General features: G+C 45.3%; 1 protein-coding gene and 1 long non-coding RNA gene across 2 annotated transcripts; both read right to left on the bottom strand.

The window, feature by feature from the left end:
* Positions 1-8,684: 8,684 nt before the first annotated feature.
* LOC138758613 (uncharacterized) lies at positions 8,685-12,487 on the bottom strand. The gene is made up of 4 exons (XR_011354358.1): positions 11,927-12,487; positions 11,597-11,722; positions 10,994-11,082; positions 8,685-9,193 (listed from the first exon to the last, which is right to left on the bottom strand). It is a non-coding gene; the product is annotated as an uncharacterized lncRNA (long non-coding RNA).
* A 3,554-nt stretch (positions 12,488-16,041) lies between these two features.
* Positions 16,042-22,153, bottom strand: sac3d1 (SAC3 domain containing 1). Its single transcript, XM_069927821.1, has 2 exons — positions 18,425-22,153; positions 16,042-17,364 (listed from the first exon to the last, which is right to left on the bottom strand). The coding sequence occupies exons 1-2, from the start codon at positions 18,954-18,956 to the stop codon at positions 16,886-16,888; spliced, it is 1,011 nt and encodes a 336-aa protein (XP_069783922.1). The 5' UTR covers positions 18,957-22,153; the 3' UTR covers positions 16,042-16,885.
* Between the last annotated feature and the right edge of the window lie 476 nt (positions 22,154-22,629).

Below are 22,629 nucleotides of genomic sequence, written 5' to 3'. Positions count from 1 at the left end.
TAACCCACCTCCCAATTCTAAGCACATACGTGCGCGTTTTATTGTTCAAGATAGTTCTTTTTCCGCTGTCCAGTCATTTACTGTTCACTTCTCCAAGTTCACTGCTATCAGGCAATTTTCAGTACTGTACACAGAATGAAATAATCATTACATTCAACAGGGTCTGGTGCCTTAACTTAAATTGCTACCAATCAGGAAGGTCTTTGGTGGGTGCTGAGAGATATTTGTTGAACACACAAACTGATTTCTTTCAATCAGCATCCAAAGTGTCTTTCCAAAGAAACGTGCCTTCTTCCAGGTTACCACAAAGAGTTCTTCTTTTCCCTATTTCAGGAGAAATACAATAATCAGCCACTACAGAGATTTCAAATAGGCCTGAACTCAGAACTCAAAACCCATCTTGAAATGTAGCAGGCTTTTCACTTTGCCAACCTTTCACTGACTGCAGCAGCTTTTATCACCCTCTTCCTCTCTCTCCTTTTGGTTTTACTCTCCGTCTCTGTTTTTGTAATGTGATTTTTGCTTGTGAAAAGTGACCTGAACTACCTAATCTAATCCCCCCTTTTAAACATATATTTTATAAACTTATTCTGTTACAATAGTAAGGGAATTAAGCGATATGGGGAAAAGACAGTAGGTGGAGATGAGTCTATTATCAAATCAGCCATGATCACATTATATGGTGAAGCAGGCTCAACAGGCCAAATGGCCTCTCCTGCTCCTATTTCTTGTGTTCTTATGTTAAATCAAGTTGGTTTAAACTTGTTTAAGTTTACAGGTATTTGTCACATTACACTTGGTAGAGTGAAAAGAGTTCTTCTGCAAGCAGTCTGACAGGTTAATTCTAACTCACACAACCATATGAAGTAGAAGAACAACAGCACAGTTTCAGAATATTGAAAAAAATAGTACAAACCATGGACAACGTGAATGGCCTGTTGTGGGTGCATTCAGGAGACTGGTGGCTGTAGGCTGTCTTTAAGCCTGCTGTTGCACGCTTCCACACTCAGATGGGATGGGGAGTGGGGGGCTGCCATCTACAGTAGAACCATAGAAAGTTAACACATGCAGAGAGGATGTTCAGCCCATCCTATCAATACTAGCTACAAATGACATCTATTTTGGTTATTTGTTAGCTCCTCTCTTCACTTCCATTTGCAATTCCGCATCAAATGAGGCAGCCCATACCTGTATTCCACATCCAGACAACAGCCAGGCCAGGACTGAGGAGCAGCAAGTCACATTCGCTTCACTAACGAGACGGGCAATGACTAAAAGAAAATCTAGCTACCGACCCTTGAATGGTATTAGCTTTGCTGAATCTTCTACAGTTAGTAGTTAACAAAGCAGTTCAGAGATTGGATGCCCTGCAGCAAGGGACATGCCTCTTGATGTCCCAAACCATTTCTACCAGCTCCCAGCACACATCACAAGAGTAAAGGAATACTCTCCAATTCCCTGGTTATGTGCAGCCCAGTGCTTCTCAAGGTGTTGAACACCATTCAGGACAAAGCAGCCCATTGGAATGGCATCCCCTGCATGTGTACCATTGACAAGATGTACTCCAGTTACTCACCTGGGCTACTCTAATTCCACTTCCTAAACCTCAAAGCACAAGGGCAGCAGGTACATATGAATGCCACCCCTCATGTGGTCTACCACCCTGTCTCAGAAACATTTGTACCAGTTGGTAAATACAAGGTCTCATCAACTTTGAAAGAAAACAGTAGATTATTATTTAAAGGGCAAGATTGCAATTTTTGCAAGTAGTGGGGGGGGGGGGGGGGTTTGAATTGTACAATTCACAATAGGTTGGTTTGCAGGTGCAATAGGTAAATGGAATTGAGGAAGGATCAAATTTAAGAGCAGGAGGTTCTGCTGCAAGTGTATGGGATATTGATGAGGCCACACCTGGAGTTCTTGTCTCCTTTCTTGACCAAAGATGTACTGGCTTGGGAGGTGGTGGAAAAGAGGTTCACCAGATCGATTCCAGAGTTGAGGGGACTAGCCTTATGAGGAGAGACTGAATCACTTGGACTCTACTCATTGGAATTCAAATGAATGAGAGGGATTGTTATGGAAACATCTAAAATAATAAAAGGATAGATAAGACAGAAATTTGTTTCCATTGGTATGTGAGACCAGAACTAGGGGGGGGGGGGAACAGCCTCAAGATGCGGAGGAGTAGATTTAGCTTGGAGATAAAGAGAGTGATGAACCTGTGGCATTCTCTGACCAAGGAAACAGTATAGACTCCCTCATTAAATACCATTAAGATGCAATTAGCCAGAATTAAGGGTATTAGGGAAGAGGCAGGTAAGTGGAGCTGAGTCCACAGCCAGTTCAACCATGATATTATTGAATGTAGGAGCAGGCTCAATGGGCCAAATGGCTGATTTCTCCTCCTATTTCTGATGTTATTTTGCTCTTCCAAAGGATTTTGTGGAGAGAATGTTGATGGTACATTTCCAAAGCCTGTTTTGGTAGATTCTCAGTACCATATAATGATAAAGTTTATTATCAAATACATTGTAAAATGTACTTGCTGCAGCTAACCAAGTTATTCATGAAGAAAAAAACCTACAATAGTCACCTGTGATTAAATTTAAAAAGAGATCATATAAATGGGCAGCACGGTTAGTGCAGCCATTAGCGTAACATTGTTACACGATTGGGACCGGGGTTTGAATCCCGTGCTGTCTGTAAGGAGTTTGTACATTCTCCCTGTGTCTGTGTGGGATTTCCCCGGGGCTCCAGTTTCCTTCCACCTTTCAAAACGTACCGGGGGTTGTAGGTTAATGGGGTGGAGCCACAAATGGTCTGTTACTGTGCTGTATATCTAAATTTAAATTTAAAAAGTTAATAAATATTCAGTTACAATAGCAAAATCAGCAGTCCAAGATTACAGTAACAAGGGAAGTTCAAGAGCCTGACAACTGTTGGAAATAAATTACTCTTGAACCTAGAGCAGTGGTTTTCAACCTTTATCATTCCACCCACATACCACCTTAAGCAATCCCTTGCTAATCACAGAGCACTGATAGCATAGGGATTGCTCAGTGGTATGTGAGTGGAAAGAAAAAGGCTGAGAGCCGCTGGCCTAGAAGAAGGCAACAATCACTAATGCCCAGCAGACGGTGTGTTTTTTTTTGCAATATTTGAGGATGATCACATACCTTTTCCTCAGTGGGACAAAGGTTTCAATCCATTGAAAGGTTGAGTGCCCTGGATAACATCCACTGAGACCCTAATCTCTCAGGGCAAGGGGTAGGCCAAGCTAGACACCAGATTCCCAAACCAGACCATTTATCCAAGCTCTGATCCAGGAACAGATTAGCACGTTGATAGTGGACAAGATTCAAAATCTCTTTGAAAACTTGCAATTTCCACATTGACTCCAGGGAGACTGGCTCATGACAGAAGGGACATCTTAAAGGCACTGAGAACCTCAAGATTGTGCTTCAGGGACACACGGAACACCAGTCAATAATGGAAGGAGTACAACATCTCCAAAACTACCAACCATCAGGTTCCCCCTCCCCATCCTTCGAATCGCCTGCAGCCATCACACTGGCCTCATTACTCACCTCAAAACCCAAAGAACCAGGAAGTAAGTCCTCCTCAATTTAAAGACACTGCCCAAGAATAATATTAATGAAGAAAATATAATTTATTTGCATCCTCCTTGAGCTTTATGACATGGTCTGTCAGACTATCATTCAATTAATTCATAACAGCTGGACCATCTCCAGTTAAGTCTTTACTTCTCACTTTCCCTGCCACTCACTCTGAACAGAGCGCCCACCCCTAGCCCATGATCTATTCTGATCATACCAGCATTTTGTTTTGGCCCCACTGATCTGAATGCCCAACTCCAGTGAAGCCTCCCAAATGTGAAAGTCTCCCCCTGCTGCTCCATTGTGGAAACTGCAGGTTGCACCGTGCCCAATAGAGGAAGGTGGCTGCTCTATGCCAAGTGTTACCGCTCTACGCAGCACCACCCTTTCCCACCATTCCTTTCTCCCTCATGTTTCTGATTAAAATGTGTCTCTGCTGTTCACCCCCTCTGCTCCCTGGGGCACCTCTCTGAGGAAGGAAGTTTCCCCCTTGATGGAGGTCTTCCTTCCGTTCTATCCATTTAATTTACTCAATCCCAAGATATACAATTTACAGTCAACATCAATTACTTTAAGGTTATGATTGTGCTGGACAAGATTCAAGATTATTTTGTTGTCATGCAATAAAATAAAAAATGTAATATTGCACAAAATTTCCTTTCATCTACCGTAAGGCAGACAAAGAGTCACCATCAGCACAAACTGCCTGGAATCCCCTTACAGTCAGAGAAAGAGAAGCAAAAGAGTGCCCCCCCCCCCCACCACAGCACCAGCGTCACTAGGGTTGTTGTCACCTGGTGTGGAAACTCATGGTGTCAACCCTCCCCTCCTCCATGGAGCTCCTCCCATACCAGACGGCTCAGAATCTTTATTTAATGTTTTTTGTACTAATGTTACTTGTAAATCACAAATATTAATAAACCACCAGAAAATTTGACAAAAGCAGCGACTATAAAAACACCAACAGCAATGAAAACAACAGCGCAGGCTTGTAGCGCGATACCACGTGATTCAAAGCATAATTGTCATTCGGAAATAACAACAGTTCTGACCGGACCCCATTAGAAGGTTCAAAAAGTAAATTAGCATCAAATTTTAACCTACAGTTGTACAGGGCCCTGGTGAGACCCCACCTGGAGTATTGCGTCCAGTTCTGGTCTCCAATTTTGAGGAAGGACATACTAGCTATAGAGGGTGTGCAGCGCAGATTTACAAGGTTAGTTCCAGGGATGGCGGGGTTGACATATGCTGAAAGGCTAGAAAAACTGGACTTATATCCGATGGAGTTTAGAAGGATGAGGGGGGACATGATTGAGGTATACAAAATCATCAGGGGGATAGACAGGGTGAAGTCGGATTACTTGTTCCCAATGATGGGGGAGACGAGGACTAGAGGGCATAGTTTAAGAATACAGGGTAGGCCCTTTAGGACGGAGATGAGAAAACATTTTTTTACCCAGAGAAGTGTGAATCTGTGGAATGCTCTGCCACAGAGGGTGGTAGAGGCAGATTCGCTGATTATGTTCAAAAGAGAGTTAGATAAGGCTCTAGTGGGCAAAGGAGTTAAGGGTTATGGGGATAAGGCTGGAAAGGGGTACTGATGGTAGTGATCAGCCATGATCTGTAAAATGGCGGTGCTGGCTCGATGGGCCGAAGGGCCTACTCCAGCTCCTATTGTCTATTGTCTATTGTCTATTGTAGGAATATTGATCCATGCAAGCTGGGCTTATGGAAAATGTTTTTGTTGTTATAAACTACAGGGATATTTATATAAAGAATTATAAATTTCTGCTGAAACATTGCACAAAAATTTTATGGACCATCACTTTGACATCACCCGGCACGTCCGCACCACCCCACACCCACCATCCTCCCAGTGACACTAGTGGCACTGAGTGTCGATGGATTCACCTCCCAGCGCTCCTGCGGCCTCCACATCCACACAACCTTCAGTTCAAACCTCTGGGAACCTGAGCTCCAGATCCAAACCTCTGACACAATCATAAAACTTCCAACGTCCTTGACACCCTCTTGCATCCGGTTCCAACACTGCAGACACTGTACTTGAAGTGAAAACACAACGCTGGAGAAACTCAGCAGGTCAAACAGTGTCCTTTATCTTCTTTCTTCTTTGGCTTGGCTTTGCGGACGAAGATTTATGGGTATGGTATTTAGGGGTATGTCCACGTCTGCTGCAGGCTCGTTGGTGACTGACAAGTCCGATGTGGGTCAGGCAGGCACGGTTGCAGCGGTTGCAAGGGAAAATTGGTTGGTTGGGGTTGGTTGTTGGGTTTTTCCTCCTTTGTCTTTTGTCAGTGAGGTGGGCTCTGTGGTCTTCTTCAAAGGAGGTTGCTGCCCACCGAACTGTGAGGCGCAAAGATGCACGGTTAGAGGCGAGATCAGCCCACTAGTGGTGGTCAATATGGAAGGCACAAAGAGATTTCTTTAAGCAGTCCTTGTACCTCTTCTTTGGTGCACCTCTGTCTCGGTGGCAAGTGGAGAGCTCGCCATAGAACACGATCTTGGGAAGGCAATGGTCCTCCATTCTGGAGACATGTCCTTTATATAGCAAAGATAAAGATACAGAACCAACGTTTTGGGCTTGAGCCCATCATCAAGGTACCCTTCTGACCTGCTGAGCACCTGACCACTCCCTATCTTTTTCCTAATGCATATGACTTCCTTAAATGCATCACCTTGCATTTGTTGGGATTAAGATCAATCTGCCAACTCTCTGCCAAACTTTCCCCAATCTAGACCCTGCTGTAGCCTTAGACAATCTCTCTATCTGCAACCATCAACTTTCCTGTTAGCTACAAATTTACTAATTCATTTTAGATTCACATTCAAGTTCTTACTAAATATAGCAAACAAGGGTCCCACTGCCCATCCCTGTGGTACACCACTAGTTACAGACTTCCAACCAGAAATGTGTTCTTCCACCACTACCCTCTATATTACTGAGTCAAGTTCAGATCCAATTAGCCAGCTTGCCTTAGATCTCTTGTTCTTTCTGCACTTACTGTTTGGGATCATGATAAATAAATCCACATATTCTAAACAATAAGGTACACCACACATGTCAAACTCTGGCCCGCGGGCCAAATTTGGCCCACAATATAATTATATTTGGCCCGCAAGATCATTACTGGCCGCCGCGCCAGTATAGCGCATGCACAGTAATACAACAAATCCCAGAATGCATTAGCGTCACCCGCTAATCGCCCCCACCTCCTCTGTTTACATTGCAGGGTCTCACCGTGGACTCTGGTTTTGGGGACTGGCCGGTGTCAGGGGAAGCCAAGGCCGCTTCCCAGCACCCGGAACCAGAGGCCTCGGGCTTGACCTCGCCAGGACCGTTGCCCACTCCCCCTCCCTGCCGCAGGCTGACCCGCGACTCACGGTGACGGGGCCACTGATTCCCCGAGATGCCGCCCTGCAGCGAGAGCCAATGCCCCCGCACTGTCGTGTCCCCCCGCCCGCTCCCCCACCGCAGCGCGGCCTGGCCGGTGTCAGGGGAAGCCAAGGCTGCTTCCCAGTGCCCGGAACCGGAGGCCTCAGGCATGACCTCGCCAGGACCGTTGCCCACTCCCCCTCCCTGCCGCAGGCCGACCCGCGACTCACGGTGACGGGGCCGCTGATCCCCCGAGATTCCGCCCTGCAGCGAGAGCCGATGCCCCTACACTGTCATTGTCCAACCCGATCGCCCGCAAATCCCGCCCTCCCGCACACATATTTAAGTATTATGAACTTTAATCTCAGGATAAAACGATCTTCCAATAGTTTCATGTCACAGTGATAAATATATTTCTGCTTAAAAATGATCCTGCACCTGGATACAAGCTCATTAGGCATAAAACTTGAAAAGTGTGTAAATCAAAGGATATCTGTACCAATGGAAAAAGGGCATGGCAAATAACCCTGCTAGAGTTCATGCCCACAATCAGTCACCCATTGGATTGTTTCAGGAATCATGTTATTCTCCCACATTCTCAATAGCCCTCAGATTTTACTATTCGACAGCACACTAGCAACATTTGACAAATCCTCTATAGAGAAATATTATTTATTGAATATTTTATTTCTCATTTGTTAATGCTTCTGGAAAGAGTTTATCCAAAACTATTATTAAACATTTATTTTAATAAGAAAAAGTTTAACATTACATAAGTTGAAAGAAGAGAAAACATGCAGATGTTGTTGAAAATTTTCAATAAATATTTAGTTTGGCCCTCGACTTGGACTAAGTTTTTAATTTTGGCCCTCCGTGAATTTGAGTTTGACACCCCTGAGGTACATATTGCTTAAGAAAACAGGGCAGAGAGCTTCTGGTATGAATGAGATTATCCAGACTTCCACAAGACCTTCGATAAAATACCACACAAAAGATACTGTGTACAACCCCATGTAATCAACAATACTGTGTAAAAATCAACTCCCCCCTCTATTTTTTGGCCCAAAAAATTGCATGTTTTCTTATGACCCGTTTAAAAGTTGACCACCCCCTTTATTGTCCCCAACTATCCACCCATCCGGACTCCCAACACCCTGACCACCTGCCCATCTGAGCTTCTGATGTCCCGACCACAAACCCTCTCCCTGGCTGCCCTCCAATTTCGAGCTCCCGACGCCCGACCGCGAACCTACACCCCACCCGTCCGAGCTCCTGATGCCCCGACTGCGGAATCTTGCCCAGGCCACTCGTCAAGCTCCTGACGCCCTGGCAGTGGATCCTCACCTCGACCCCCCCCCACTGGAGCTCCCAACAGCCTGACCACAGACTCCCTTCTAGCACCAAGACACCCAACCAACCAAGCTCCTGACAGCCCAGCCACAGACTCTCACCTAGACCCCCGCCCACTCATCTGAGCTCCCAATGGCCCAAATGCAGACTTACCACCCGGACCTGGCCTTCCGAGCTCCTAACACCTTGAACGATGCAGGTACTTAACACGGTCAAAAGATAAACCCGTATAAAAATTGACCCCCCCCCCCAAATTTGACTCAAAAAAATTCAACGATTACTCAAGTAGAAAAGGTAATTAAATGACACTGATGCCCGTGGGATTGGTAGAACATTGGAGTGTGGTGCATGCGAGAACTTACTAATAAACAATGAAGTAATTTTCTATTTGGGAAGCTGTGATTAGAGGGGTAGTGGGGGTCAGTGACGAAACTCAGCTGCTCACAATCTATGTGGAATAAGGGATCCAAATGTAATAATGATAGCCACATTTTCTGGTGATATAAAACTGAAAGTAATTGAGGGTGATGAGGTGGCTAGGGGATATCAGTTGCTGATAGTCAAGTTGAAGTGAATGGGTGAGAATGTGGCCAATGGAACATAATGTAAAACATTCAGATGGTGAGACATTGACGGTTGTTGCTGTTTACGGGATCCTAAGTGCCTTTAAATACAGAAAATGAAGGTACAGTTACAGCACATAGTTGAGAATGCAATCTATATTAGCCTTTATTATAAGAGGATTTGAGGACATTAGTAATGGCATCTTATTACAATGATACAAGGTCCCATTGAGATCACGCCTGGAATATGATGTGTCCGTATGTTCTCGCTACCTAAGGAAGAATGCACATGACAGAATTAACAGGGCTACAGAGGGGAGTGGGAGTTTCCATTTTGAATACTATCAATGACTGTCCCTCCAGAGCCCTCTGGGTGGAGAATTCCCAAATCGCAGTATAAATGGGCCAGCTGTTATTTTGAGACCATGGCCCCTGGAGCCAGGAAAAACTTCCCTGTGAAGATGGCTAAGACTTTGATGGTTTCATTGAGGTCATCTCTCATTCTTCTAAACTCGAGGGAATACACGGTCTTTTCCCATACATCAGCCCCGCCATTTGAGCAACTAGTCTGGTACATCTTTTGCTTCACTCCCTCCACAGTACATAACAATGCTCCAGGTGTGTTCCCAGCCCATTCAACAAAGTTAAGTTGTCCCAAATCAGGCGTTATAGTCACAAACTGAAAGGGTAAGTTAATTAAATGAAGAAGGGTGAATCCTCATCCAAAAGAGGGGTGTGAAGTCAGGCGCTGAGCTTATTCAAGCCAGATTTATTGATTTTTGAATGACAAGTGATTCAAGGGGCGTGGGGTTTAGTGAGGAAAGTGGCACTGAGACAAAAAGTTACCCACAATCTTAATGAACAATAGTTGGCACCTCCTCCAACTTGTGTTTTATGGTTTGTGGTCACAGAGCTCCACCTGCTGGTGACCACAGGATTAGCGCTGAGGGCCAGATAACACTGGACAACAAAGGTTTTGCTTCCTGAACACTTCTGGTTGTATTTTATGCATTTTGGTCTGCTGATCATGAAAATCACCTTAAATTTTTCCTATGACATAACATTTTTTTAGATGTAACATAGTGGTTCTCAACTTTTTTCTTTCCACTCACATACCACTTTAAGTCATCCCTTTGCCATCAGTGCTCTGTAATTAGTAAGGGATTGCTTAACGTGGGTATGTGGGTGGGAAGGGAAGGTTGAGAATCACTGCTCCAGACCCAATTGTTACGGAAATATTTTGCTTGAGAAAAATTGTCATTGGCCCATTTCCTTTGAAGTTATGAAACCGTGCACATAATGAGTCAATTAAAACGGTGGCTTTCAAACTTTTTCTTTCCACCCACATACCACCTTAAGCAATCCTTGGAGTCCAAATCCATACATCCCTCAATGTCGCCGCACAGGTTAATAGGATAATTAAGAAGGCCAATGGGATGCTGGGATTCATTAATAAGGGGGTTGAATTCAGGAATAAAGAGGTCATTTTACAACACTACAAATCTCTGATAAGACCACACATAGAGTATTGTGTTCATTTCTGCTCACCTCATTATAGGAAGGTTGTGGAAGCTATGGAGAGGGTGCAGAGGAGATTTACCAGGATGATGCCTGGATTAGGATAAAGTCTTATGAGGCAAGATTAGCAGAGCTGGGACTTTTCACTTTGGAGTGTAGAAGATGAGAGGAGATTTAATAGAGGCCTACAAGATTATGAGAGGCATAGATATGGTGGACAGCCAGGACCTGTTTCCCAGGGCAGGATAAGCAAACACCGGAGGACATGTGTACAAAATTAAGGGAGGAAAGTTTAGTGGAGACATCAGGGCTAATTTTTTTTTACACAGAGAGTTGTGGGTGCCTGGAATGCCTTGCCAGGAATGATGGTGGAAGCTGAAACATTGGGGGCATTTAAGAGACTCTTAGATAGACACATGGATGAAAGAAAAATAGAGGGTTATGGGGTAGGGAGGGTTTAGTTCTTTTTTTAGGACTATACGAGTCGGCATAACATCGAGGGCCCAAGGGCCTGAACTGTACTGTATTGTTCTATGTTTTATACACTTCACTTACCAGCACGAATGCAGAAAGTGTGGATTGGCAGGTCCATTTTGTTTTGAGTTTCCTCCGCCCAGGGACCTAGTGTCAGCACCGCCTCCTGCGTAAAATGACAAGTGTTGAAACCGGCTCAAAATGGCTGATGATGTCGTGATGATGTCCTCAGCCTGTGAATTTTTAAATTAACAATCTGCGTATGTTGTACATCACAGCAGAGGGCAGCGCTGCTGTGCTTTACGTCCTGCCCCTTTTGCCCTGAGAAGCTGACTCACTACGTAAAAGGACTCACCGGACCACTTTCAGCATGAGCACTGAATTCACCGTTCCAATTCCCCTTTTACAATTATGATTTTTAACACAGCTGCTGTGTTCCAGTAAATTATTCTCAATTTCCCGCAAAGCAGACTGCGTAAAAAGATTGGAACGGGAAGGGACTCATTCCCATTCCAAAATATTACCTCCTTGACCCCTCATTATTTTCACGGATCGCCTGCAGTGTAAACTGAACTGTAGGCGATCTGTGAACAACGGGCTAATGAACAGGACGTAAATGACAACATTGCCAGTGACACTGTACTTCGCACGTATATGTCTCGTCCAGCCTTTTTACATACCTTACTTCTGGTATTCTGTCTAAGCTTGCTGACAGATATGGATATTTTGAGTTTTGGTCATTCCTGTATGAACAGCCACTGCCAGAAGGTAGGGAGACACGTCAGGACGGAAAAATCATGCAAGGTCTATATAAAAAAAACATAATAGATCGTGACTTGGGCAATAAGACGATGTCTCTATGTTAGAAATCCCTATAAACTGAAGGTGCTCCCATCATCTGCCTCTCCTCCTTTCCCATCTTCTGCCCTGTATCCTATCACCTATTGGCTCTCCACTCCCCACCAGCACCACCCCCCCACCCCAATGTTATGCTTGCTATGTCCCCTTACCACTTCAGTCTCAATAATGTATTCCAACTGGAAACACTGACTGGCCATTTCTCTCCAGACTTGTTGGGTTCTTCTATCCTTTCCATGCTTGCTCATGTTACAAGTTGATGATTGTACATCAGAAAATGGACGGCTGACTGAAAACTTGAATTCAACATGAGTCCCAAGGTACTAGTTGGTAGATGAGATGCTGCCCCAGCTTTTATCAAGCTGCCTGAATGTAGTCGGCCCCTCATCAGCAACAATGATGAATCGTGCTGCAGAGAAGAGGTGGAAAATCTCATGAAATGGTGTGAGAACAACAAACCAAGTTTCAACATGGACAAGACAAAGGAGATGATGGTGGACTTCAGGAGGACCAGAGACATTAATAGCTCAGTAGTGGAGAGAGTAGAGAGCACCAAGTTCCTCAGGGTCCATTCAACAAATGATCTATCCTGGACACACAATGTCTTCTCACTCATCAGGAAGGTGAAACAGCAACTGTGCTTCCTGAGAAGATTGAGCTGGGCAAGGCTACCAGCCACCATCCTGTCAACTTTCTACAGGAGCTCCATTGGCAGCATTCTGGCCAGTGGCATCACAATGTAAAATAGTTGCTGTGGCATTGGATAGGAGGTCAATCCACAGGGTCATGAGCATCAGGTGGGGTCTCTTTCTCCCCACCCCCACCCCACCCACAACTTCATCGATGTGATCTATCGGGATCATTGATGCTTGTTGCATTTGCAGAATCATTGAGGATCCCTATCATTCTGCATATGGCACCTTTCAGCTACTCTCGTCAGGGAAAAGATGCAGGAATGTCAACCATCAACCATCAAGCTGAGAATGTCGGCCAGAGAAACTGCTGAATGACTGAAATGAACTGCCCATACATACTCTCTGAGACTCTACTATTTAATAGATAATATTTATTTATATTTATATATATATATATGTGTGTGTGTGTGTGTGTGTGTGTATACTGGATACGTAATCAATTGACTGTATGTCTTATGTCTGGATATGCGTTGTATGGTTTTGCACCAAGGACCAGTAAAAGCTGTTACTTATACAATTGGATGATAATAAAGTTGAACTGGAACCTGTGTTGTAGTAATGCAAGGGCCAAGGGTGGAGAAATTAACATGAGGGTGGGACGGAGAATTAAACTGACAGGCGCTGGAAGCACGGCACTACTCTGTGGACCTAACTGGGGAGCGAGTGGCGCAATTGCTGGTACTGCTCCTTCTCAGTTCCAGGGGCCCAGGTTCCATTCTTGTTTTTTTAATTGCATCAAATAAACTTTATTCACAATAAACATACAAAAGAGGAAAACAATGCAAAGTCTTTTCAAATACTTTGTGTATCCACACCTATTTCAGTACAGTTAATCCTTTATTTTTCTACATAGCACCATTCATTCTGTATAGAATTTGCATGTTCTCTACAAGTTGTAAAAACACAATCCTTGAGAAACTCAGCAGGTCAAACAGTGTACTCTATATAGCATTGGTTCTCAACCTTTTTCTTTTCACTTACATACCACTTTAAGTATTCCTTATGCCATAGATTCTCTGTGATTAGGAAGGGATTGCTTAAGGTGGGATGTGAATGGAAAGAAAAAGGTTTGAAAACCACTGTTTTATATCGAACCTAATTGACTCGTTATGTGCACGGTTTCATAACTCCAAAGGGAATGGGCCATTTTTCTCACACAAAATATTTCAATAACAATTGAGCCTAGAACAGTGATTCTCAACCTTCCCTTCCCACTCACATCCCACCTCAAGCAAATCCTTACTCATCACAGAGCACCGATGGCAAAGGGATGCCTTAAAGTGGGATGCGAGTGGCAAGAAAAAGGTTGAGAACCCCTGCTATGTAGCAAAGATAAATTATAGGTTTAGAGGGACCATCATTTTTTCATGAGAACACAAGCGACTGGTAATCACTGCTTGAAAAGGTGGTAAAGGCCGAAAGAGCCCAAAATATTTGAGCAGTACTTGGATGTGTACTTAGAAAGCAATGACTGAGCGAGCTATGCATGCAAGTGCTAAAAGGACAAGCCCGAAACAGCCCATTTTTTCCAGCAGCGAATACTATATGTTTTATTCTAACCTATGAAACATTAGCATTCTATTTTCTAGATTTCAGTATGGACTACAACTCTAAAGTACTTCATCAGCTGTTACTCAGTTCCCCGATTGGTGTAAAAAATATTTTTAGAGCAATGCAACAGAGAAACAGCTTCTTCAGCTCATCGAATCTATAGGCCCTTTTATGGTGCAACCCCACATTAAAGCCAGCTCAAGGAAAATTAAAGGTGAATTTACCTTTTATGGTGACTGCCTGTAAAGCAGATCCAGCATTGCCTTTATGGACAGCAGAGTCAGGAGCCGTCTTCCGGAGCTGAGGGAAGTGGTTGGCGAGTGATGCAGTAGCGCTGCCCATCACCATGACGTCATACGCACCGGAAGTGAAAAATTAATTAGACATTCCTTTCCACCCAAAAGAACAAAAGACTTCAGCCCATCACTCATATAGAGACATATCACGGTTGCTATTGCCCTGTATCTGGACACACTGAGCGCTTTAAAATTCGTGGTTGGGTTGTGGGCTGACAACTTCATCGCGACATCATCAGCCCACCCCATTGCAGATGCTTTCAGTGGGATTGCCTTTATGGAGGTGGAGCGGCCTCTCTCCACCTCTGAGCGTACCCCCTGGCGGATCGGAGTTCACCTGATTTGAATTCGCCCTCAGAGCTTTTATGAAGATAAGTGAAGTGACCACTAATTAGTGCCCAACTTGCCGTTGGCTAATTCAAATCACTCAGCGTCACTATTGGCTAGAACCCTCTATTTAGTACCAGGATAGAGCACGTTGTTCCCTCCCTGCTCATGGTGATAGCCCCGGACACCACTACTGTGGATTTTGCTTGGAAGGCGTGCACTGCACTGAAGCTGATCCATAATATCACTATAGTTTAAACTGCTATCGATCGATACTTGCAGTAGAACCGCACCTCCCAACAATCATGGGTCCGAGAATGTGCATATACCCCTGCAGCTTCTGTTTGCCAAAGCTGCTTCCCAACGATCAGGGGTCTAGGAAGGGTGTGCATTACATCTGCTATAGTGTGTGAATGTCAGCACCACCTGTGTGAATTAAAAATTGTGAATTGTGTGGCATTTTCCCACGCGTTTTATTCCTGCAAAATTTCCCAAGCTTCTTTATAAATTGATGTGTGATAATAAGTTACGTGAGATTGCAAGGCTTTGTGTCCAGACTCGTCTCTCTGTGCCCTTCATCAAGGTGTGAGCAAAATGTAGACAGACGTCCAAACAAAATGGTGGGGGGGAGGGGGCAGGGAGGAGCACGGTCCCACAGGCAAGAGGTATCAAGTGTTTAAGGAAGGAAGGCAAACCAGCAAATAGGGGGAGGGGAAAGGCTCTGTGAATGGAGAGGAAAGTGGTCAGAGAGCTGGAGGATAGAAGACAGAGGGATGGGGGAGAACGGGGAGTGGGTTAGCAGAAACCAGAGGTTAATGTTAATGCCATCCAGTTGGAGGGTGGCCCCCAGATGGAAAATTAGCTGTTGCTCCTACAATTTATGGGAGATCTTGGTTTGCCAGTACACGAGGCCACGACAGGTCAGTGCAGCAGTGGGGCGCAGAATTGACATGGTTGGCCACTGGGAGATGCTTGACCGTGATGTGGACAGAGCCAAGGTGCTCAGTGAGAGAAGCAAAGAGGGCAGCAGTTAATGCTGTACAGGTACTTGAGATCCTTATCTGGGAAGCCTGGAACCGGTGCTGGAAGCCACAAAGGAGGAAAGTAGAGAGGAAGGCAATGTGGCCGTGGAAGCGAGTCTGGGTGAGAATATTGTGATGTAGCTTGAGAGAAGCGAACAAAGAGATCAGCAGTCAATGCTGTGCAGGTACGTGAAGAGCACCAGAGGTCAGGATTGAACCTGGTTCACTAAAACAGTGAGGCAAGAACTTTATTTGCTGTAGCACTCTCCTATCCATTTCATTTGACGTTAGTTTTTATCTTCAGGTCATTTTACTAAGATACAACCTTAAAAAGCAGAGAGATTGGTTTTCAACATGATCACAGAATACAGTAAAATAAACTTTAAAGCATTTTTAATTAACATTTCTTTACAAAATAGAAGGATGGTACAACTTTATTTACAATGGGAGGTAGATGGCAGCACCCACATAGCAACCATTCTGCTTTACTTTCCAAGAGAACTGCAAACTCCGAGGAGTCCAGCCCATTAGTGTACAAAAATAAGTGAACGTTCAGGCATCTTTAGTTTGGAATTCACAGTCAAATGACGAACACTGCAGATAAAAAGAGAGCACCCTTTCTCAGCCAGCAGTAAGCACTCCAGGGCCAGGTATGGTATAATGGTTTGGATTTGCAGTCAAACACCGGGTTAGACAAAGGAAAGTTCCCTCAATGCCCTCTCATCAAACGTCTCAATCACTTACTGATCAGGGTTTAGATAGAGACTAAAGTTCCATCCCCAATGTGCTGTCAAACATCCTCATGAGATGAGTAGCACAAATTAGATCAGCCATTCTCCACAGGAACCCAGCAGCCCCATGGGGGACCACACCACGTTCAAGTAAAAGCCTGGTTTTCACCTAACAACACAAATATTTAAAACAAAAATTTTAATGTAGTCAGGAGAAGTACAGAAGAAACTAAAACTTGACCGCTTCACAGGGAAGAGGGCCCATAAACTTTTAGCAGAGTCCTGGGGGGAGGGAAACCACAGCCCCAAAAAAAACCAAGTTTCCTTAAAACTGTCCCAGAGCTGAGAGTATCACCGAGTTCCTCATTTCAGAGACCACAAGTGCAACATCCTCTGTGATCACCAATGTGGACACCACTGGCCATGAGACCATTCAATGACCCTCTGTGTTCAACAATGATTTATAGGACAGCAAGTGAAGCTCTTTGCTCACTCAGGACTCAGCTTCATTTTGAGGCCGAGAATTATGCTCGACCTTGTCCTGTTCCCTTGCTTTTTGATCACCAATTCCAGCTCTTTGAATTCAGGGATGATGTCAGGGTCCTTGTAGCTGTTCTTCTGGAAACACACCGAGTTACCGGTCACCTGTTGGCCATGTCGCTGGCAAAGATCAGCAGCTATGCCCTGAGAGTCCACAGCCAAGAGTTCCACCAGGGTCGGGAGAGGGTAGCAACAGTTGCGACTGCTGTAACCGTGGCTGAATGCACGGAGCAGTCTGTGCCGGAGCATTGGGATATGCCGAGAAACCACACAGCTCTCCAGGAAGGGGAGGCAACGCACCAACCTCAGGCAGCGCACATAGTTTCCCTCCGCCAAAGCTCGGTGAATGGCAAATGCCATCTTCATCTCAGACGACTCTCTGATGTGGGAAGGCAACTGCAAAGCATGATGGACAGCTTTATCCGACCCTGGGGATGCAAGACAGAGGCTGTGCTCATTGAGCATCAGAGGGAGGAAGAGCTCAGATCTATCCTGTTGACCCTGTACCACTTCACTGCTCCCCTCCCCATCCCCAACCCTCCCTTTCCCTCCCCTCCATCTCCCTTCGCTTTGTTCCCGCCCCTGCGCTCCCCAACCTCCCTCCCCTCCACCTCCCTCCTTTTCCCTCCTCCCCACCTCCAACATCCCTCCGTTCCCCTCACCTCCACACCCACAACCCACCTCCATTCCCCTCACCTCCGCACCCCCAAACTCCATCCCCTCCACACCCCCATCCTCCCTCCCCTCTGCCTCCCGCACCACCCTCCCGCCACTCCCCTCCCCTCCACCTCACTCCCCTCACCTCCTTCCCTCCCCTCACCTCCTTCCCTCCACTCCCCTCACCCCCCTCCCCTCCTCTCCCCTCACCCCCCTCCCCTCCTCTCCCCTCACCTCCCTCCCTCCTCTCCCCTCACCTCCCTCCCTCCACTCCCCTCCCCTCACCCCCTCCCTCCTCTCCCCTCACCTCCCTCTACTTCCCTCACCTCCCTCCCTCTACTCCCCTCACCTCCCTCCCTCCACTCCCCTCACCTCCCTCTACTTCCCTCACCTCCCTCCCTCCACTCCCCTCACCTCGCTCCCTCCCTCCTCTCTCCTCACCTCCCTCCCTCCACTCCCCTCACCTCCCCCCTCCATTCCCCTCACCTCCGCACCCCCAAACTCCATCCCCTTCACACCCCCATCCTCCCTCCCCTCTGCCTCCTGCACCACCCTCCCTCCACTCCCCTCCCCCTCACTCCCCTCACCTCCCTCCACTCCCCTCACCTCCCTCCTCTCCCCTCACCTCCCTCCCCCTACTTCCCTCACCTCCCTCCCTCCACTCCCCTCACCTCCCTCCCTCCACTCCCCTCACCTCCCTCCACTCCCCTCACCTCCCTCCCTCCCCCCCACCTCCCCTCCCCTCACCTCCCTCCACTCCCCTCTCCACCCTCCACTCCCCTCCCTCCACTACCCTTACCACCCTCCACCCTTCCCCCCTCCGCGACCTACCCAGCTCAAAGAGCAGCGCCAGAGCCTGGAACTCGGCCTGGTTCTCGTCGCCCCCCTCAGTGTAGGCGGCGAACAGGCGGCTGAAGCACTCGCGGGCCTGGGCGTCGACGGAGCCGGGTTCCCCGGGCCGGGAGCGGCGGGGCGGCGGCCGTTCGAGCCAGAGAGGCCCGGCGAGCAGGAAGCGAAGGCTCGGCTCCAGGATGGCGGCGGCCGGGCGGCCCCCGAGGCGCTGGGCGGCCAAATCCTGGCGGACGCTGCGGAGCCGGTCGGCCACGAAGGGGTGGACGAGGGCCCAGGGCTCGGGTTCGGCCTCGGCCTCGGCCAGCGGCACCACGGCCTCCAGCAGGTGCCGCACGGTCCGCAGTAGCACCGCGGGAGGCCGCAACTCGGCCGCGGCCCCCGGGCCTCCGCCGCCCGCCGCCGGCCGCCTCCACTCCTTCACCGCCGCGCCCGTCCGCCGCTCCAGCCGGTGCAGCCGGCGCTCGGAGCCTTCCCGTTCGGGGCACATCCCGGGGCAGGCCGCGGCTCTCATCCCCCGCCCCGCACAACCGCGGCCGGGCCCGGGGGCTTCCGGAGCCCGGGTCCGCTCGGGACGGGCCGAGTGGTTGCGGCCCCCACCCCTACTACTGAAGGGGCTGCTCCTCCAAGTTCTGGTCGCCCTTCAACCTCCCCCCCACACCCAACTTACAGTCAACCCTAACAGTCAGACTTACAGTCAACCCTAACAGTCAGACTTACTGCCAACCCTAACAGTCAACCCTTTTACACCCAGGCTTACAGTCAACCCTTACATTCATGCCTTACAGTCAACCCAGCAGACAACCCTCACTGTCAACACTTCCAGACTGCCTTACAGTCATTCATTACAGTCTACCTTACAGTCAGCCATTACAGTCACCCATTACAGTCTGACTTAGTCAACCTTACAGTCTTGCCTTACAGTCAACCCTTCAGTCTTGCAGTCTGCCTTACATACAGTCAGTGCCAGATTAATGCAACTGGAAGCAGGGTCAGTGCCAGAATGAGTGTTCGCCAGGGCATTATTCATTGGCATTGCTTCACTTTTATTTGCGTTGATCTTGTACCCCGACACTTCTCCATATTCCTTCAATTTCTTATGTAATTCTTTTATTGATATTTCTGGTTCTGCTAAGTATACTATTGTGATAGTACAGATCTATCACCAATGTACATAGTGTATATAGTTACTGTATCTAGACTGTGCTTACAGCGATTGGCTGAGAGCTAAGCCACACCTATTGTCTGGGCCTTAAAGGGTTGTGTCCCTAGCCAGGTCGGATCATTCCGGACTGGTCGGCCACCTGTGAAGAGCTCCGGTCTTTTGCTAATAAAAGCCTTGGTTTGGATCAACAAGTCTTTGGTTCTTTCGACGAGCTCTACAACTATAACGTCATCTGCAAATAGACTGATTTTATATTCCTTCTCTTTTATTTTTATCCCTTTTATTTTATTTTCTGTTCTTATCAGTTCTGCTAGTGGTTCTGTGGCTAACGCGAACAATAAGGGAGATAGTGGGCATCCCTGCCTTGTTGATCTGCTTAAGTTAAATTGTTTTGATATATATCCATTTACTGTCACTTTCGCAATGGCCCCTTATATAATGCTTTAATCCAATTAATATATTTCTCTGGTAAGCTGAATTTTTGTAGTACTTTGAATAAATAATTCCATTCTACTCTGTCAAAGGCCTTCTCTGCGTCTAAAGCAACCGCTACTGATGGAGCTTTATTTCCTTCTACTGCATGAATTAAGTTAATAAATTTACAGATATTGTCTGTTGTTCGTCTTTTTTTAATAAATCCAGTTTGGTCTAGATTTACTATTTTTGGTACATAGTCGGCTAGTCTGTTTGCTAATAGTTTAGCTATTATCTTATAATCTGTGTTAAGTAAAGATACTGGTCTATATGACGCTGGTGCGAGTGGATCTTTCCCTTGCTTTGGTATTACTGTAATTATTGCTGTTTTGCATGAATCTGGTAAGCTTTGTCTTTTGTCAATCTGGTTGATTACTTCCAGAAGGGGAGGAATTAATAAATCTTTAAATGTTTTATACAATTCTAATGGGAATCCATCCTCTCCTGGTGTTTTATTATTTGGTAGTTTTTTTATTATCTCTTGTATTTCTTCTATTTCAAATGGTTCTATTAATTTATTTTGTTCCTCTGTTTGTAATTTCGGTAGTTCAATTTTAGTTAAAAATTCATCTTTTTTTTCTTCTTTCCCTTCGTTTTCAGTTTGATATAATTGTTTTTAGAATTCTCTAAAGTTTTCATTAATCTCCGTTGGATTATATATGATTTGCTTGTCTTTTTTCCTTAATGCCAATACCATTCTCTTAGTTTGTTCTGTCTTAAGCTGCCATGCTAGAATTTTGTGCGTTTTTTCTCCTAGTTCATAATATTTGTTTTGTCTTCATTATGTTCTTCTCCACCTTATATGTTTGTAGTGTTTCATATTTTATTTTTTTATCTGCCAATTCTCTTCTTTTAGTTGTGTCTTCCTTCATTGCTAATTCTTTTTCTATATTTGCTATTTCCCTTTCCAACTGCTCTGTTTCCTGATTGTAGTCCTTCTTCATCTTAGTTACATAACTTATTATTTGCCCTCTGATGACCGCTTTCATTGCGTCCCATAGTATAAACTTATCTTTCACTGATTCCGTATTTATTTCAAAGTACATTTTAATTTTTCGTTCAATTAATTCTCTAAAATCCTGCCTTTTAAGTAGCATGGAGTTTAATCTCCATCTATACATTCTTGGTGGGATGTCCTCTAACTCTATTGTCAATATCAGGGGTGAGTGGTCCGATAATAATCTAGCTTTATATTCTATTTTCCTAACTCTGTCTTGCATGCGAGCTGATAACAGGAATAGGTCCATTCTTCAGTATGTTTTATGTCTACCTGAATAATATGAATATTCCTTTTCCTTTGGGTGTTGTTTCCTCCATATATCCAAAAGTTGCATTTCTTGCCTCGATTTAATTATAAATTTGGTTCTTTGTTCTTTCTGTTAATTTTTTTCCCAGTTTTATCTATGTTTGAATCCAAATTAAGGTTGAAATTCCCTCCTATTAGTATGTTCCCTTGCGTATCTGCTATCTTCAAAAAAATATCTTGCATAAATGTTTGATCTTCTTCGTTAGGTGAATATACATTGAATAAATTCCAAAACTCCGAATATATCTGACATTTTATCATTACATATCTCCCTGCTGGATCTATTATTTCCTCTTCTATTTTGATTGGTACATTTTTACTGATTAATATAACTACTCCTCTAGCTTTTGAATTATATGACGCTGCTGTTACATGTCCTATCCAATCTCTCTTTAATTTCTTGTGTTCCACTTCAGTTAAGTGTGTTTCTTGTACGAATGCTATATCAATTTTTTCTTTTTTCAGTAAATTTAGCAGTTTCTTCCTTTTGATTTGGTTATGTATTCCATTAATATTTAAAGTCATTTAGTTCAACATAGCCATTTAATATTTTGTTTATCTTTCCTTTCCGTTTTCTCATCATCACCTTTCCTTCTTATCCATTTCTGCTTTCTTTTTTTGAACACTTTATAAGACAACATTTCTAAAACATAAAACATTTCCCTTATTCTCCTATCTAAAATTCCTTTAATCCCACTATCCCCTCCCCTTCCTGAGTTGCCCTTTATCCCTTGCCGGGCAACCACATCTCCCCTCTCCATTTGGATTTGCGAATTTACTCGCAAGCGTCAACTGATTTTGCAGTGACCGTAACTCTTCCCCACCCAGCCCCCCCCAGAAAAGATTTTAATTTTCATATAAAACAAAGGTCACTCTCTTAATTCCCCCCATACTTCCTTTCTTCCCTTTCTTTCCTTCCTTAATTCTTACCTATATTCTATTTTTTTATATATATACATACACGCATACATATAGCCTGTGGTCATTTTTGTTTTCGTTACATATCTTCCTCTCTCTGTCTGTTTTGTAGTTGTTCTGCAAATTTGACCGTAGATTATTCTTAATCCTTTTTAGTCGGGAAAATGATCTTTCACCAATACAGTTAATAAACATTAAACTCAGAAACAATCTAAAAATTGTTTTTTGGCAGAATTCCGAGGCAGCCTGCACAGCCCACACGTAAATCCAGCATTGCCTACAGTTCTTACGGGCAGATTTACAGTGCGAGAGAGAAGCAAATTG

This window comes from Narcine bancroftii, chromosome 3 (assembly GCF_036971445.1).
Source record: "Narcine bancroftii isolate sNarBan1 chromosome 3, sNarBan1.hap1, whole genome shotgun sequence".
NCBI lineage: Eukaryota > Metazoa > Chordata > Chondrichthyes > Torpediniformes > Narcinidae > Narcine > Narcine bancroftii.
Note: the sequence above shows the minus strand (reverse complement) of the source record. Positions and strands in the feature narration are given on the sequence as shown.

Excerpts from the sequence above, each read along its gene's own strand:
- sac3d1 (XM_069927821.1), bottom strand. The coding sequence starts at position 18,956 with ATGAGAGCCGCGGCCTGCCCCGGGATGTGCCCCGAACGGGAAGGCTCC. Across the intron at positions 17,365-18,424 it reads GGCGCTGCTCTTTGAGCTGG|GGTCGGATAAAGCTGTCCAT; the intron begins GTAGGTCGCGGA and ends TTGCATCCCCAG.